This window comes from Gobius niger (genome assembly GCF_951799975.1).
Source record: "Gobius niger genome assembly, chromosome: 2".
NCBI lineage: Eukaryota > Metazoa > Chordata > Actinopteri > Gobiiformes > Gobiidae > Gobius > Gobius niger.
In genome coordinates, this window is record NC_136853.1 from 44,692,951 (window position 1) to 44,710,719 (window position 17,769).

Sequence of the window (17,769 nt, forward strand, 5' to 3'; positions counted from 1 at the left end):
ATGTGACGAAAACGTGACGACAAAGCAATGAAAAAAGCGATGAAAAAACAACAATAACATGAAAAAAAAAAACCTGAAAAAAGATAGACAAAAACACGGCAAAAAGCCACAAAAAAGTAATGAATAAGCAACAAAAACATGACAAAAACTTACCATCACTTTTCTAGATTTTAGCTTTCAAATGAGGCGTTACAGTGTTGCTCTCGGTTAAGGCGGGTGGTAAGAGGTTAACATAGTGGAAGTGTCACATTTACGCTAATTTGGGCCCGGCTGACCAGAGTCCAGGGCTGGTTTTCAGTCCCAGTCCAGCCCCTGTCCCCGTCCGGCAAGAGAATAGAACCTCTCTTCTCTTCTCTTGTTTTAGAAACCATACAGACCATGTCCTCTTTTGCACGCACGTCTGTCAGACTCTTAAACATTAATTTCAAAACCGCACGGAGCAATTCACCAGACTCCAAACGAAGCACTTTGAAGTTCAAGCGAGCTGCAGCTCACAGGTTGGGGTAGATTTGATCGGGACACTGGAGGCAGAAAGCCACCGAGGCACGTGGACAGGGGCGGGACTGGGACTGAAAAACAGCCCTGGACTCTGACCAGCCTGGCCCAAATTAGCGTAACTGTGACACTTCCACAAATACATATTTTAACCTCTTACCACCCGCCTTAACCAAATGCATTCTGTCCTCTTTTGGCTGTGGAACACCTCATTTGAAAGCTAAGACCCACAAAACTGACCTTTTTCCTCGCGCTGTTGCTGTGTTGTGTCACCTTTTGTGTTTTTTTTTTCTTTTTCATTTTTGTGACATTTTTGTTGAATTTTTGTCACATTTTTGTTGAATTTTTGTCACATTTTTGTCACGTTTTTGTTGCATTTTTGTCACATTTTTGTTGAATTTTTGTCACATTTTTGTCACATTTTTGTCACATTTTTGTCGAATTTTTGTCACATTTTTGTTACATTTTTGTTGCATTTTTGTTGCATTTTTGTTGCATTTTTGTCACTTTTTTGTTGCCTTTTTGTTGCATTTTTGTTGCATTTTTGTTGATTTTTTGTTGAATTTTTGTTGAATTTTTGTTGCATTTTTGTTACATTTTTGTTGATTTTTTGTTGAATTTTTGTCACATTTTTGTCACATTTTTGTCACTCTTTGGTTGAGTTTTTGTCACATTTTTGTCACATCTTTGTTGAATTTTTAATCATTTTTTCTATCATTTTTTGTTGTGTTTTTTTGTCCGTGTTTTCCTCATGTTTTCATCCTCTTTTTCTCGCTATTTTGATCCTTTTCTTTTTAGCTTTTAGATTTGGGTAAAGCTCGGTTGAGGCGTGACCGGTGGCCCCTCTGTGCTCTTCCAGAACGGACACATGGCCAGTCCGCCCCTGCACGTGGAGAACATGCAAAAACTCCACGCGCACATGCTCCACATGGCCCGGGCATCAAACTGTCCCGCCTTCTCCCCCAATAACCCGCTACCATGGCAACCACCTACCTCACATTTCCCGGACTGTGCGGCTGCAACGTGACGGCTCACACTTTCGGAAGTCGCTTTTTTTTTCTTCCCCGTCTCGTCTGCACCACGAGGCGGGCGCTTCCAATTCAGATGTTACAGTTTTAACCGCGGCTCCTGTCAGATTTACAACTCGCTCCTACAGAACGCGACAAAGAGAACAGCTGCGCGGTGACAGCTGCACCGGTCCGAGGAGAGCCCGTCTTACAGAGCGCTCCTGACAGATGAGAAAAATACATAATCTCCATAGGTAGACGGCGTTTAAAGAATGAAAGGGGGACTGGTGAGCGGAGTGTTTTGTTTTTAAGTGGTGCGGGGACAAGCCGGTCTCGAATGAGGGGAACTCACATCAATGCGTTGGCTTTTAACTCGGGGCGTTGTAAAACACAGCGCTATCAAAGTCATAAACAGTCTCTTAAGAGGCTTACTTAGGAGGCTTAACATCAGAGTAAACAACAAACTTCTATCTCTAAGCATTTTCAACGCTTTAAATATTGTCCTCATTACGTGAACGCCCGATAACGACACAGAAGAACAAGTGGGGTTTTGAAACATGTCAAAACTGATGAATGGGTCACTTTTTTTTTAAACGAAATAGATTAGAACAGAGAGTGACCTACTTTTGCGCTGCATCTGGTTAATACTGACTCTCTCCCAGTCATTCTCAATGGCAAATGTGGGTGCAGTACACTTTTTGGCCACCAGCGTCAAATTGGGGGCGCTGTTTCACTCCTTTCACAAAGTTAAGGAAACACTGTTCTGGTGTCTTGGTGTTTGTCAGTCATAGAGCGTCGTAGCATCAGCTTCCCAACTTTTTCCAAATTTTATTGCAAAGGTCGTTGACATATATGACTTATGAAAGAATTTATGCTGAACTGACACTTTCGAATTGGTCTAATGTGGCATTTTCTTTGACTTAAAGAAATGAATGAGGTAAAGTCACTATAGATTGTGCAGGTTGCAGGTGGTGTTGTTGCACTACATTGCTACAATAATTGATTTTGTTCTACTAAACCTTGGCTTTTGTAGCATACTATTTGCATAGATAGAATTAAATGAAAATGTACACCAAAAAAGAAAATAAAGAAACTATTATTATTTGCAGTTATATGTGTCTCACGCTGACATCGCCATGATTGACCCGCGACCCTTAGGCACGTTTTCATTTTGGCCCTCGGAGACAAAAAGTTTGGGCACCTCTGATGTATTCCCAGCAAACTGGGAAAAACAGAAAAATGTGAGTGCATCAGTAGGTCCAAAAAATTAGGCGCAGGTGCTCTTCAGAGATCAGGTATAGAACTCGATGAGCAGAAGGAAAAAAGTGATCTGAGGCGCTCTGACTTAGTTAAAAGTCCTTTATTGAATGGACATGCCGACGCGTTTCCACCTAGAGATCCTCTTCCTCAGGGCATAAGTTTAAAAGAGGCACCAGGTGGCCTTATAGGCACACACACACTATTTACAAATATATACAACAAATAAAAAGTACAGCGATATACACCATTGGGTAGAGACACGTAGAAAGTGAAGCATATGCAAATGAAGTGAGAAAACACAAGATGACAGCTGAGGTTTCGCTCACAAGGACCACAACCTCAGATACGATGTACACAAACGTTTGTTGATAAACACGTGATAAATGTCGTTTTGAGGCTTCCATGAGGGAAGCTCACGGGCTCGCGTCCCCATACCTGAAGGAAAAGCAGAAGAAATTTAGTAAAAGGGAGGGAGGGTGGGGCCGGAAACCTCGAACGAGAGGATGAGGTTAGTAGACGGGGGCTTAAATAGGCCGGTGGCCGGAAGAGGCGTACGGGAGGTGTGTCCTGCTCTCGAACCTCAGATAAATATCAATACTTATCTCAATAAAAAACACAGGCTGGACAAAATGTGAAAACCCCACTCAAATACATGTCATTCAGTGCACTGAATACCCTATAAAAGATAGAAAAGGGACCCAAAGTCCAAGCAGAAACCCCCGAAATATAAACCTATTGACTATAAAATTGATTAATTAGGTGTATGAGGTTTGTGAGGTAGAAGAAAGGTATCGAAAAAATAAAAATAGTAATTTTAGTCCAAAAACACAGGACCTACAGTTGACTGATCAGAGGAAAACAGAGAAGTCAATATCTTCATTGAGACCTGGCAAAGTGTGTAGCTTGTAGTGTTTCAATTCAAAAGGTCTCCCTCTGAGCGAGCACTGCAAAAAGTAAATATCAAGCATTGGCTTAAATGACTTGGAATTGAGGAGATGTATCTTGTTTTGAGCGGTTTTCACTCATTTAGACACTTTTCCTGATCGGACCGAGTTTGCTTTGCTTGTTTGAGGACATTTCAGACCAGTTCTAGGGTAAATCTTGCTTGAAATAAGAAAGTAAAATTGCCAATGAGATAAGAACAATTTTCTTATCCCATTGGCAAAGAAAATGACCTGAAATAAGGACGAAACGTATCGAAACGAGTCAGAAACATCTCAGAACAAGTGAAATAATCTAGGACAAATGCCCTAGAACTTCTTAACTAGTCAAAACAACTAAAATGTGGATTATTATGCTCAAATTGAGATGTTTATACTGATCTAGTTAATTACTTTTTAATTAGATCAGGGTTTTAACTCTGCCCCTCTTGGGGATTCTGGAATGGTGTCGATCACCATGAATATAACAAACTGGCTTTAAACATAACAAAATCAACATCCATAATTTTTGGCACAAGATCAAAACTGTCAAATGAAACTTCACTGAAATTGTTAGTTGACGGGCTTGATCTGAAACAGGTGAAGCAAACCAAGTTATTGGGTGTCACCTTGGATTGTCACCTTTCTAGGTCCGCTCACAGCAATGAGATCATAGCCAAGATGGGGAAAGGTATTGCATTATCCAGGAAATGTACGGCACACATACCCATGTCTTTTGCTAAACAGGCTGTAAAGTCTCTTGTTCTGTGTCATTTGGAAAACTGTCCAGTCATTTGGTCTGGATCTGCTTCACAAAAAGATCTTCACAAACTTCAAGTGGCACAAAACAGGGCAGCCAGGACTGTCCTTCAGTCCCTACAGGACCCGTGTGGCACTGATGCATTCACGCCTGACTTGGCTTACAGTGAACAACAAGATTAAACGAAGACTAATTTCACTAATGTGGAACTCGATATTTAAAAAACAGCCACAGTTCTTTTCTGAGCAGCTTGTGTCTGTAGAAAGCAGCCACTAGACGGGCACTGGGTGGCGATTTAAAACTTCCTCATCCCAAAACAAATTCTCTGAAGTCCACAGTGCTTTACAGAGAAAGATTGACCTGGAACCAGCTCTCAGTCAGCACACGCAGAGAACAGCTAATGGGGATCCTAATAAAACAACAATATATAGACTTCGAAGTATTGTCTGCAATCTTAATAGAATCTTCTCCTGTCGTTTTCAAACTCTCTGCTCTCTCTGATGAACTCGTCCGTTGTGCGTTGACAGGTCCCGGGGTACAGGCAGGAGCAGGTGGAGAAGGGGCTGAAGCTCTTTGGCCAGCTCATCAACAACAAGGTGTTCCTGCTGTGCTTCATCCGCACCCTGGAGGCCCAGCGAGGCTTCTCCATGCGGGACAGGGGCAACGTGGCCTCCCTCATCATGACCGTGCTCCAGAGCAAACTGGAGTACGCCACCGACGTCCTGAAGAACCTGCTGTCCGACCTCATCGACCGCAACCTGGAGAGCAAGAACCATCCCAAGCTGCTGCTGCGCAGGTCTGTGGAATATGATGTTGAAATCGATGTATCCGGATCGTTTTTGTTGTCGTTCTTAAACTGGGAATTGTCTTTGGTGGAAACGGTGCAAACATAAAACACAGATTAACGATTTGGGAAGAAGATAAACGAAGAGAAACAAGACAAAAGTTGGGTGCCTTAAAACACCAGTGTGCCTGTACGAGAGGCTACATTAGAGCGCTTCCAATCATTGGTATCCACCTCCAATAGTTTTTTCAGGGTGTAAACAGAACAATGACTCGCTGTGGAGATGTTTAGAAGCAGCCAAAGAAAAATCCGAGGCACTTCCTTGTAGAAAAATGAAAAATCCTTTATTCTAACATATGGAGAGCTGTGTTTCAAAACTAGACGTGTCTTTGTCAAGGCAAAAGGTTTCTGAATGAGCAAGGGCTGGTACCTGTTTAACAGCTGATTAGATCATGTGATCGGAGAATAAAATACAACATACAGAAACAATTAGATAAACTGTATGACAAACAGTGCATTAGAGCAGGGGGAGGCAAGTTTGCGTTGAGTCGGGCCGATTTTCATCTTCGCCAAAACACCAAGGGCCGAACCTCTACATTGTAGCTTAAAGTAAAGAACTTTTCTTGTAAATACCGAAGTTTTACATCAGTGGTTCCCAAGTTGGGACCCAACATTGCGCGATGACAGGCCCAAATAACCCAAATAAAACCTTTATTTATCATATATCGTGCACAATATTGTTTTCCCACACAAGTTTTTATTGAACAAGCAGTAGATATGCCTTTAAATCTGAAATTCCATGCAGTTTCAGAGGGAAAATATTGAAAAAAAAGTTTCCAATAGAATCGCGACTTGCTGAAAAATGTTCCGCGACCCACTTTTGGGTCCCGACCCACCAGTTGAGAATCACTGTTTTAAGTTACATACTGTAAAACCAAGTGGGGTCTTCTGCCGGGGCATTTTTAAAATACTTACACTATTTCTTTCATTTTTAGAGTACTGTTAAAGAAATTTGATCTCTTCTTTGCATTCGCTCAAAATAATCTCGAGGGCCAGAGGTTCTGTGCTGGAGGGCCAGATTCGGCCCGCGGGCCTGACGTTGCCTAACCGCTGCATTAGGGGGATAGATCAGAACAATGTCTGTTAAAACATCGCTGGATAAAAACAATGGTAAAGGCAGTAAACACCTGCAATGTCAAGTATTTTGTAGAGACTGTTGAATACAAACTGTTAGAGCCATACACGAAATAAAAGAAAAGACCGGAGGGCCGTAGAGTCACAGAAAGGGGGAAAAATCTATTTCCTCATTGAGTCCGGGGTTGGTTGTGTCCCCTAGTGCATCAATCCAATATGTTTCTCTTTGGAGCAGTGTTTTTGAGTTGTTTCAGGGTGTTTTGGAATAAACTCCAGACCTCTGTGGGAGTGACCAATGGGTCTTGTCGCACCGTGAGGCTGAGGCTGCGTCTGAAGAAATTATATCATCTATGTCTTAATCCAGGCTCCTGATCCTTAACCTTTCATGGGGTCAACTGTTAGATCCCTACACTGCAAAAAGTAATTAACTAGATCAGTATAAACATCTCAATTTGAGCACAATAATCCAAATTTTAGTTGTTTTGACTAGTTAATAACTTGTTGGGCATTTGTCCGAGATTATTTCACTTGTTCTGAGATGTTTCTGACTCGTTTCGATACATTTCGTCCTTATTTCAGGTCATTTTCTTTGCCAATGGGGAAAGAAAATTGTTCTTATCTCATTGGCAATTTTCCTTTCTTATTTCAAGCGAGATTTACCCTAGAACTGGTCTGAAATGTCCTCAAACAAGCAAAGTAAACTTGGTCCGATCAGGAGAAGTGTCTAAATGAGTGAAAACCGCTCAAAACAAGAAACATTTCCTCAATTCAAGTCATTTAAGCCAATGCTTGATATTTACTTTTTGCAGTGTATGCAGTTAGTGAACAAGAGCTTCAGCAGCATTTGCCCAATCCGACCGTCCTCACCCAGGGCGGGAAACACAGGAGAAGTGACTACAGTACCCATATAGTACATCACTCGAGGGTGGTGGTGGCTGTTGCATCAGAGGTCCCTATGCTAAAGTAGCTACGATAGTTAGCATACAGGCTCCTTGACAGCCCAATTCGGAGGCTTCTTATCATGACGGACGCTGACTCACATCTGGTTTGGCGCGAGACCTCTTACCAATTCACTGCTTCCGGATTCAGCCTGAGATCAAGCTACAGCTGAGGGAAACTTCCTGTTAATCTGTAACTTTTTGGATTCATTTCTCTCATTCCCACCAGAGCTGTGGGAAGATGTTTTAGTTAGGGGGCACTGAGGGACAAAATTTACCCCCAAAATACTTCTTCTGTGCATAAATCCTATTTATTAACCTCTTAACTCCCGCCTGAACCGAGAGCATTTTCTCCAGTTCAGCTTTACCCAAATCCTGTAGGCCAGTGTAACGCCTCATTTGAAAGACCTACAAAACTAAATGGATCTTTTTCCTCACATCAGATTTTTTTTCATCACTTTTTTTGTTGGGCTTATTTTTGTCAAATTTTCGTGACTTTTTTGTCACTTTTTCGTCAAATTATTTGCATTTTTTTGTCAAATTCTTATCACTTTTTCGTCCATTTTTTCTCCATTTTTTGTCAAATTTTTCTCACTTTTTTTTCAAATTTTTGTCCATTTTTGTTATTTTTTGTAAATTTTTTGTCACTTTTTCCTCAAATTATTCGCATTTTTTTTGGTCAAATTCTTATCACTTTTTTGCCCATTTTTTCTCAATTTTTTGTCAAATATTTCTCACTTTTTTTGTCAAATTTTTCTCACTTTTTTGTCAATTTTTTGTCCAGTTTGTCATTTTTTGTACATTTTTTGTCACTTTTTCGTCGAATTATTCGCATTTTTTTTGTCAAATTCAGTTTTGTTGGACTGGGGGTAAAGCTGGAGAAAATGTGCTCGGTTCAGGTGGGAGTTAGGGGGGTAATATTGTCTGCAGTTCACAAACTATCCACCAGGGGGTGCTGCAGCGCCCTCAGCACCCTGGGTTCCCACGGCCTTGTTTCCCACATTTTAACACCTCATCACGCAATAGTCAAAGTATGGTCAAAGCGCATTACTTTGATTCCCGAAGCGAACGCCCAATGTCACCCCTCTCCTCCTGACCTTGATGAAAATGAATTAAGATTAATTAGCGCTGAAGCTAATTTTTAAACAGCAACATTGCATGACGAGTCCACCCTCTAAATACAAACGACTGCAGAGCGAAACACATCCTATGCATAATTGTGCTCCCATTCCACTGGATGAGCGCTTCGATGCAATGTTGTGACTACACATACGCATTCGTGACTGTAAATTAAAGCTCAAGGTATTTAAAGTAGCTCGAGGGTTGTTAGCCAAGGCATCCGCACATGATCTGACGGCCATTTCGCAGATTTCCATTTTCCCCCGTCTCATTTCAATTAAAATTCTTCATCCCCCTTTGGCGAAAGCGAGATCCAGCCAGTATAGAGAGACAAACCTGCGCAAATTAGAGGCATGGATTTCACACAAGAACACTCGGCACTCGCGGATTGACCTTAACGCTGGGCCAATCGGAAATCCAGCTCCTTTGGGTGTAGCTTCATAATTTAGAAGGTTCTGTAAAGCCACTCTGCGTCCATTTTCTTCCACTTGTCCGTTTCCGGGTCGTGGGGGCAGATGTTGGAGCTGCACCAGCCCCTATGGCTCCTCCTGCAGGTGGTGGGTCCACAGAAGGACGGCCTCATGGTTCTCAGGCCTGTCGGTCTCTCATAAAGGGCTTCTGTCCCGTCACCTATAGGACCTGTTTGCTATGGGAGACCCGACAGGAGCTTTTCCACCAAGCTGGTGCCGGTGCCGGTTCCAGTTTCAGAACCGGTTCTTTCATTTTCCACTGAAAAAAATGCTGGCTCTTGGTTCCAAAAACTGGTGCTAGGTTGTAACCAGTTAAAAGCTGGACCAAAAAACGAGCACCAGTGATGTCAGCGGCTGGGGGTGTGGCTTTCTCTTTGGACAAACAACCGATATTAGGGGGAAGCCAAATTGTTGTTGTTTTGCTGCTCTTTAGTTACAGCTAAAACAAGAGGGAGCAGAAATAAAGAAGAAATAGAAATGTTGATTATTTTTTGTGTATTTTATGCAATGGCCGCTGGCTGCTCTGCTTTATGCCCACGACACTGGAGGCCGCCATTGCTGTAGTACCTCCATATCGTCGCTAGTTCCCCATTGAAAAGCATTGGAGTTTAGACATCTTAAAAAACAACTTTAACGCCTGGTTTCTATTTTTTCAACACTAGACAAGGCTGATCTTCCTCCTGAGATAACGCTGGGTTAATCTCAATTTAAGAAACCAGGCTGGTTTTCATAAGAAGAATTTTAGAAATCTCGTACTTAATGAGAGTCGGACTGTTAGCATTGGAGCTGCGCGAGCTACACGTCACACAAGGGCGGAGTCTACAGTGAAGATCCCGCCCTTATGCACTTTTTAGGAACATGCTTCGTCAGAGCTGGGGAGGAGGAGTCTGTAAATCCACCATGACTTCCCCCACGAGCGTGGTCATTATGGTAAACGGGGAGGAGTGAGGAGGAGCTGTCCATTTATATACAGTCTATGATTTTATGTGACAGTTGACTTCCCAAAGCGTTGCTAAGGCAATACGCACAATAGACACAAACGGCATCTCTGGAATCGCCCATATATGGTCAGTTTTGAAAACAGTTAAGGGGAAAAACAATTTTGAAAAAATGTAAATTTTCTCTAATTATTTAAAAACTACTCTAACAAATGCTGAAATATGAATATAGTTTCTACTAAATAATGATGCAAAGACATGGGGAGGAGCAAAGTGGTTCAACGGCCCATGAATACATGAATAACGGAGAATGCTAACTTGATGCTACATGTTAGTATCAGGCTAATGCTAACGGTTAGCTAGCGCTTGCTACAACTGCCGTTTTTTCACTTCTACTGAACAATCTGCTGTGAGAAAATATCCATATGGGCCCGATTTAGACTTCACTTTATTTGTGTGATAAATAAGTTGATATTCCACCAGGAAATGGCTAAAAAGAGTGGAATATTGTGTTTCTCTAAAGATTCTATTTTCCCCCTTGGCGAAGCCACGCCCCCTTTTATGACGAGATGCCGTCTGTATCTATGCCAGCTCTCATTTTGGTGGAAAACCAAGTCAGCACAGAACCAACCCAGCACCAGCTCCAGCTCTGAATCAGCCCAGAACCAGCTCCAAACCAGGATCTTGGTGGAAAAGCCCTATACCAGGGGCACGAAGCCCCCGACAACAGAGCTCCAGGATCATTCAGGCGCTCAAACCCCTCCACCACGTTAAGGTGGCGGTTCCAGGAGGGGGCCACTCTGCGTTAGCGATTGTAAAACCAAAATACAAAATCTCATCAGCCTTTTTGCGACTCCTGAATTTGCAACCACTCAAGTCACCGTCGATTCCAAAGCAACACCGTCCAGGCTGACCAGCGATCGTCGTAACATCCCCATCAAAGTCGAAGACAGACGCGATCGGCGCGTCGTAAAAGCGCTGAAACTCCGCTCAGTGATTCGCCGCCGAGATTAACGTCGTCGGCAGCGGAATCGTGATTAATCGCCCTCCGAGCTCACCAAGCTGTGGCACAGGCAATAAACAACGGAGGAAGCACTGATGCTGGCGCCCGATACCGCAGGCGAGATGGTGCGTGAGCGCAGACGGGGACGAGCTCAAGGACAAAAGAGACGCCGTTCGTCAGGGGGAGACGGCATCTATACAGGGGGGGGGGGGGGGCGGGTTCGCGGCTGGCGGAGGCAAATTAAAGCCAGTCTCTAACAGGCCGGGGCTTTTATTAGAAACTATAGCGGTAGAAATATTCCCCATGTTAGGAATTTGTCTCATACTGGTGTAAATGAAAACTCACGTGCAGGAAGTAACAAACGGGAACCCGGGCCGAGGGGGACGCTGCGGAGGAGCTGATCCGAGCGTAACTTTGACACAGATTTAGCCACTTTTCAAACCTCCTGTGACGATATTTGGAAACAGGGAAAGCAACAAATGTTGTGTGACCCTCCAGGGTTTTAATAAAGTCACCATCGCGTCTTCAAAGCACGTCCAGCTGCTCCGTGTGCAGGTCAGTCCCACGCCTCAAAATAACTCCTCCCATCAGCGCGAGCGTCTCGTCTTCTCTCGGGTCAGTCTCATGATCGATCACAAACACAAACGCTCCGTCTAAACTCAACTTCTACACAAGATAACAACAAATAATCCGGTCCGCGGTAAAAACGAAACAGAAACCTGCAGTGACATTGATGTCAAAGCTCCGCTAACAGCAACGAAACACTTCCTGTTGTCCCGACAAAATAAAAGGCGTCAATGTTCCAGCCGCTGGGAGAGGGTTTGAAATGTTAATTAATAAATTAACCTAATATTTTTGGTGCAAATGGACACAAATGTCGTTTTTCTTCGTTTTCCTGGTCGTCCGTTTTGCTCAAATAGAAATAAAGGCCTGTCTCTAATTGTGGCCTGGTTCCAATAAAGGCCTGGTCCTAGATCCCCTCGAGTAAATAAAGGCCCCGGCCTATATTAGAGCATTTACGGTATATAAATGCTCTACATGGGTGTTTGCGACATGTCTTCAGCTTTGTTTTAATTATCACTTAGTTTGACGAGGTAAAGCCTGGGGTAAGTGAAAAGATGACATTCATAACGCTTATGAAGAAATGCTGTGAAAGAAGTCAGCATTTTTATGTTCCAGATATAACATGAGGGACACGAGAAGGGGGGGCTCATTTCTCCTTGTGTAAAAATCCTGCTTCTGGGTAAAATGCGTGTTCAGTTGAATGGACGCGTTAAGGATGCGAGGTTAATCGAGGGTTGCAATCATCAAATCGTCCTTCAATCGCTTCCTTATTCGTAATTTAGATCTCTACAGACGTGTCGAAATGCATGTGATTAGTCTGATAACTCTGCCAATATAGATGAGTATACCATACGGACGTCAATTAGGTTTTTCAGTGGGAACGGGTGCAGTAAAGCGTAGCACAACTTAGATCTTACTTAGAAGCAGCACTTGTTTTGATGTACCGTGATCTCAGACCAGGGAAGAAGAAGATCCAGAGAGAAAAGCGAAACGTGAGGAAGAACGCAGGCAACTCACACTTGAACAGGTTTTGGTTAGCGCTGGTTCTCGTTGTGGAAGTGTCGGATCATGGTGGAGAAGGGGAATCAAGGACGCAGACAGGGATTAGACCTAAAAAAGCCGCTGACGAGCATGCGGAAAACGCCAAGTTGCTAACGGCGGCGCCTTTCAGCACAGCGCACACGAGAGAGGAGGTTTTTTTGCTTCTGTTTTATACAAGGAAGCCACTGTTCAGATGTTTGAGGTCACTAAAGCAAACAGTATTATGTTATATAGCGTCAAAGCAACTAAGCTTGTTTTCTCAGCCTTTTGATCAGAAGCCAGCATTTTGGGTGATTTCACCTCAATCAATCAATCAAAGTTTATTTATATAGCACTTTACAGCAACACCAGGAGGACCAAAGTGCTTCACAGAAAGATAAAACTCCTATTTTTTTTATGGACGATTACTAAAGAATGGAAAGAGGTACACACAAACACAATGAAACGATGAAAGAAGGGAGTCTTATCTTTCTTATGGTTGGTTTGGTGTTGCCATAGATACAGACGGCATCTCGTCACAGAAGGGGAAACACAGTTTTTCCCTCTTTTTAACCATTGTCTGGTGAAATATAAACTTATTTATTACATACAAATAAAGTCAAGTCTAAATCAGGTCCATATGGATGTTTAATCACAGCAGATTGTTCAGTAGAAGGGAAAAAACGGCGGTCATAGCAAGCGCTCACTAGAAATAGCATTATCACGATGCTAACATGTAGCATCATGTTAGCATTCTCCGTTATTTATGTATTTATGGGCTGTTGAACCCAAAGCCGGTGCTGGCCCTTCTGGGGCCCTAAGCAAAATCCACACGGGGCCCCTACAGTAGCGTCCCATGGCTATTCGATGAAGAGAGAATCCATTTATGGTCAAAACAGTTCCACTGTTCCAGGGCAGAAGCAGAACATACAGACCTCAATTCAGGCCCTGCCCCCTGTGTGAGGACCACTAACCACTAAGCCACTGTGAGACTGGTATTTAGGACGACTACTAGTCTATTTCCCTTTTTGAAATAGTAAATGGCAAATGGTCCCATTCTCTCACCTCTGGTCCCTGACCGTATCTATGGACCTAGAATTTAATGTTCTATAGATACAGACGGCATCTCTGGAATCGCCCATACATGGTCATGTTTGAAAACAGTTGAGGGGGAAAACAATTTTGAAAAAATTCTAAACTTTCTCTAATTATTCAAAAACTACTTTAACAAATGCTGAATTATGAATATAGTTCTCTACTAAATAAAGAAACAAAGACATGTGGAGGAGCAAAGTGGCTCAACAGACCATGAATACATAAACAAACGGAGAATGCTAACATGATGCTAATTGTCAGCATCGGGCTAGTGCTAACGGTTAGCTAGCGCAAGCTACAGCTGCCTCTTTTTCACTTCGACTGAACAATCTGCTGTGTGAAAATATCCATATGGACCCGATTTAGACTTGACTTTATTTGTATGTGATAAGTTTATATTTCACCAGAAAATGGCTAAAAAGAGTGAAAAATTGTGTTTCCCAAAAGATTCTATTTTCCCCCTCGGCGAAGCCACGCCCCCTTCTATGACGAGATGCCGTCTGTATCTATAATCCAGAAAAACCTCTGGCAGGGGGAGCTCTCTGATTTGAAAATGTCTGGCAGTCAATGAGTTAATCAGTCGTCTCTGGATTTGGACAAACGCTCGGCCCCTGAACCACTATTCAAAAACTGCACCTTAAACTGACCTTCACTGGACCTCGAGTGTCATCGAGTCAAATCCCAGTTGCAATAAAAGAGTTATTTCCCCCCAAATTTAATTCAGCCCTTTCACCACACTTTCCCTTTAATGAGCGAATGACAAGACAACTTTGCTTCGTTAAATTTGAGCTTGGGCATAATGACGGCTCCTGAAGTTTGTCAGAAAGAGGGAGGGGGAGAAAACACAGACTGGGGGGGTGGGGGGTGGCGCGTGTTTACCACAAACGCACGGCTGCTCTGATTGCCAATTTGTCCCAGACGTCACAGTGATGGGCAGTGATCAGATTGTCTTCATCCCGTCCTCCTCGGATCTGCTTGTTAGAGCGTCCGCACCCCAGCATGCATTTCAGATGTGATGAGAGAGAGAGAGAGAGAGAGAGAGTGGGGCGGGCGGGCTGTGCCAACCTGCAGAGGGGGCTGACTGGCATCGCTCGGCTCAAAATAGCCCAGGCTCAGCAGAGGACTGAGGATGTGGCGAAGATGTGAACCCGAAAAGACGGCACTGTGCTCTTAGAAAACGGGCCAGAACGGATTTGTCTGGAAATGTTACAAAGTGGTTTTCAGTGTTTTTTTCAATTTCACGAGGTTGAAGATCCTTTTGCAGTTGTCATGTTCTCTTTATCTGTATAGCTTTCTTCCAAATGTCATAACATTAACATAAGAGAATGAGGTAAGCACTGGTCAATAGTACTGAATACAAGTTGTAAAGCAGCTTAAAGGGACTATACAGCAGTGTTAATTTTGACAACATATTTTAGTTTTAGTCTTAGGCTTTTGACTAAAATGTAATGTAATTTTAGTCGAAAAAAACGTTTCAAATAGTTTTAGTCGACTAAAATTGTATGTCAATTTTAGTCGACTAAATTTAAGACAAATTAAGTCAACTTTGCATTGATAATATTGATTATAATCATATTTAATCTTGTTCCTCTGCTTCATGGAGCTGCTCCACATGAACAAAGCTCAGAGCTGATCCTTTAACAGAGGATTTACATGATCTGAGGCTCTGACGCTCAATACAAGTTTGGATGATTTTAGTCTCTCCTTTTCATTTTTATTTAGTCTTATTTTAGTCGACTAAAATATCTTGACATTTTAGTCACAGTTTTAGTCTCATGAAGAACTTTTAATTTAGTTTTAGTCCAATTTTAGTCGACAAAAATATCACTTTGACTAAAATTGAGACTAAATATTTTAGTCGACGAAATTAACACTGGTGTACAGAGTTTAAAAATGTTAAAATTATGTATTTTCCTCCTCCTAAGTGTTCCAGCCATGTCCTCATGTGTAGAATGAGCTCAGACCTGTTCACCACAACCTCTAAAATCTGCACTGTCACTCAAAGAGGTGTTAATTCGGGTCCGAAGTGCCGTCATGCACAAGCTTAATATAGAAGCTGCAGTTACGCATAAGGCCTGAGATGGCAGTAGTGAGTATAAAATCACAAACTTGCATCTAGCCCCTTTAAATCAACTTGAAAAGCGCTGCATGGGACATTATTGCCATCACATTCTTCTCCCCTTACTGTGGATGTACAGGCATCTTTTAGGTTTTAGGCTGCAGTATTTTTTGAATAAATTGACTAGATTAGAAACTCATGATGCAATTCATACGTTTAAAGGAGCAGGCCACCGTTTTTCCATACTGAGATATGTCCTTACCTGAGCTTAGACGAGTTGATGCGTAACTGTCTGGTCTGTGTGTGCGCTCAGTCACGCAAAACGACAGAAGATGTTGTTAGCATTTAGCAAGTATAGACATGCGCAGTTATATCTTCAGAATTCTTTAGGAGTGAGGATACTACTGCGTGGACGGGGGTGTTATTACGCCTTACAATATAGTTCCCCTTTTTATCCGCTTAGAAAATCGACATGTGTGACCATGCTTGGATCGTGCAACTACTCACGTATCTATATTTAAAGGGGGGGGTGTTATGCAAAATGGACTTTTTCAAGCTTTCCATCATGTTATTCTGTCACTCCCTCATTAAAAACATGCCTGAAGTGTTGCCTTGGCACATTCACGTATTTCTGAGTAATCTGTAAAAACTCTGATGGCGGCCATTTTAGGGATAGGTTTGCCTGAGTCCTCCTAGGAACGCCCCCACCTCCTGGAGACGCCTCCGAGCTTTCGTCACCAGCCGAGTAACCGACCACTGCCCCTCAGCAGAACCCCCTCCCCACTGATGCCACAGACATTGTGTGGAGGGGGCGTGTCTAAAGGCTCAGAGGTTCTTAAAGAGACAGAGGCCTATTTCAAGACATTCACTACAGCCATTTTGAGAGAGACATTTTATACAAGGCAGTTATTCTAATTTACTGCATTTACAGACCAACAGAAGGTTTGTCATCATTGTAGTGTGATATAGACTGGTGCTATGGGACTGAAAAAAGCAGAATACCCCCTCTTTAAATAAGGAAAACGTGGAAGAGCTTGGTCGCTTCTAACTTCACCCCCATTTGGCCCCATAGAGGAGAGGAGGAGAAGCTAAATGCTAACAACATCTTTGCGCTTTTTGCGTGACTGAGGGCACACGCAAAGACCAGACAGTCACGCATCAACTCGTCTACGCTCAGGTAAGGACATATCTCAGTATGGGAAAAAAAACGCTGGCCTGTTCCTTTAACAATTTGTGACACATCAGTGAGCTCTATTTCCGCTTCATCTCCGATTTTTCCGTTTGCCTGTGTGGTTCTTTGGCTCTGTTTGCGCTCTTTCCCTGCACCCTCTGCGCTCGCTCCCCACTGCTCCGCATTTATCCGGCCTTGATGCTGGTGCCGCTTTTGTCACACCCGGACTATGTTTATCTATCCCCCCTTTCTTTCCAAACACCGACTCGCTCAATCCACAGTCCCCATCTCTCTCTCTCTCTCTCTCTCTCCACCGCTTCCCTGTTTTCTTGATTGCTAAATCAATGCTTAAAGTGCGTGAGCAGGGTGTCTCTGGCAGAGCTCGTGAGCACGGATACCCACTGCCTTCTCATCCAAGAAGAGAGAGAGGGGGGGAGAGAGGGGGGAGTGGGGGAGAGAGGCGAGAGAGAGAGTGTGCGCATGTTTCGTCCACACAAAAACAGCAATCGTTCCATCTGTCCCATCTGAACCTGAGCTGAGGCGCAGGCAGCAGCAAACTAACGAGAGCCTTCCTCAACCATCTGTCGCACTGCAGTCTCCTCCTGGAGCTCCGTCCTTACTCCAGTACGAAAACTCCTCTCCACATCTATCTATCTATCTATCTATCTATCTATCTATCTATCTATCTATCTATCTATCTATCTATCTATCTATCTATCTATCTATCTATCTATCTATCTATCTATCTATCTATCTATCTATCTATCTATCTATCTATCTATCTATCTATCTATCTATCTATCTATCTATCTATCTATCTATCTCTATCTATCTATCAGTCCATCCATCCATTTTTCCTTGTTGTCAATGGAAAATGTTTGCTAACAGCCACAAACATGGCGGATCTCCATGGTAATTCGAACTCTATGGCTGGTATTTATTAGGCCCGCACTATATAGTCACTGATTCTGTTGGCGATTCGGACACAAGCCACTACTTTCTCTTTTTTTTAAATCTGAATTTATTTATTGT

The 17,769-nt window shown here is 42.9% G+C and overlaps 1 protein-coding gene across 2 annotated transcripts in view; it reads left to right on the forward strand.

The window, feature by feature from the left end:
- The window catches only part of plxna4 (plexin A4), a 478,637-nt gene that overhangs the window by 386,194 nt on the left and 74,674 nt on the right, over window positions 1-17,769 (forward strand). For both annotated transcript variants that reach the window (XM_079552367.1, XM_079552368.1), the window contains exon 21: window positions 4,970-5,238. In XM_079552367.1, the coding sequence (XP_079408493.1) occupies window positions 4,970-5,238 (269 nt within the window). The remainder of the gene's footprint in view (window positions 1-4,969; window positions 5,239-17,769) is intronic.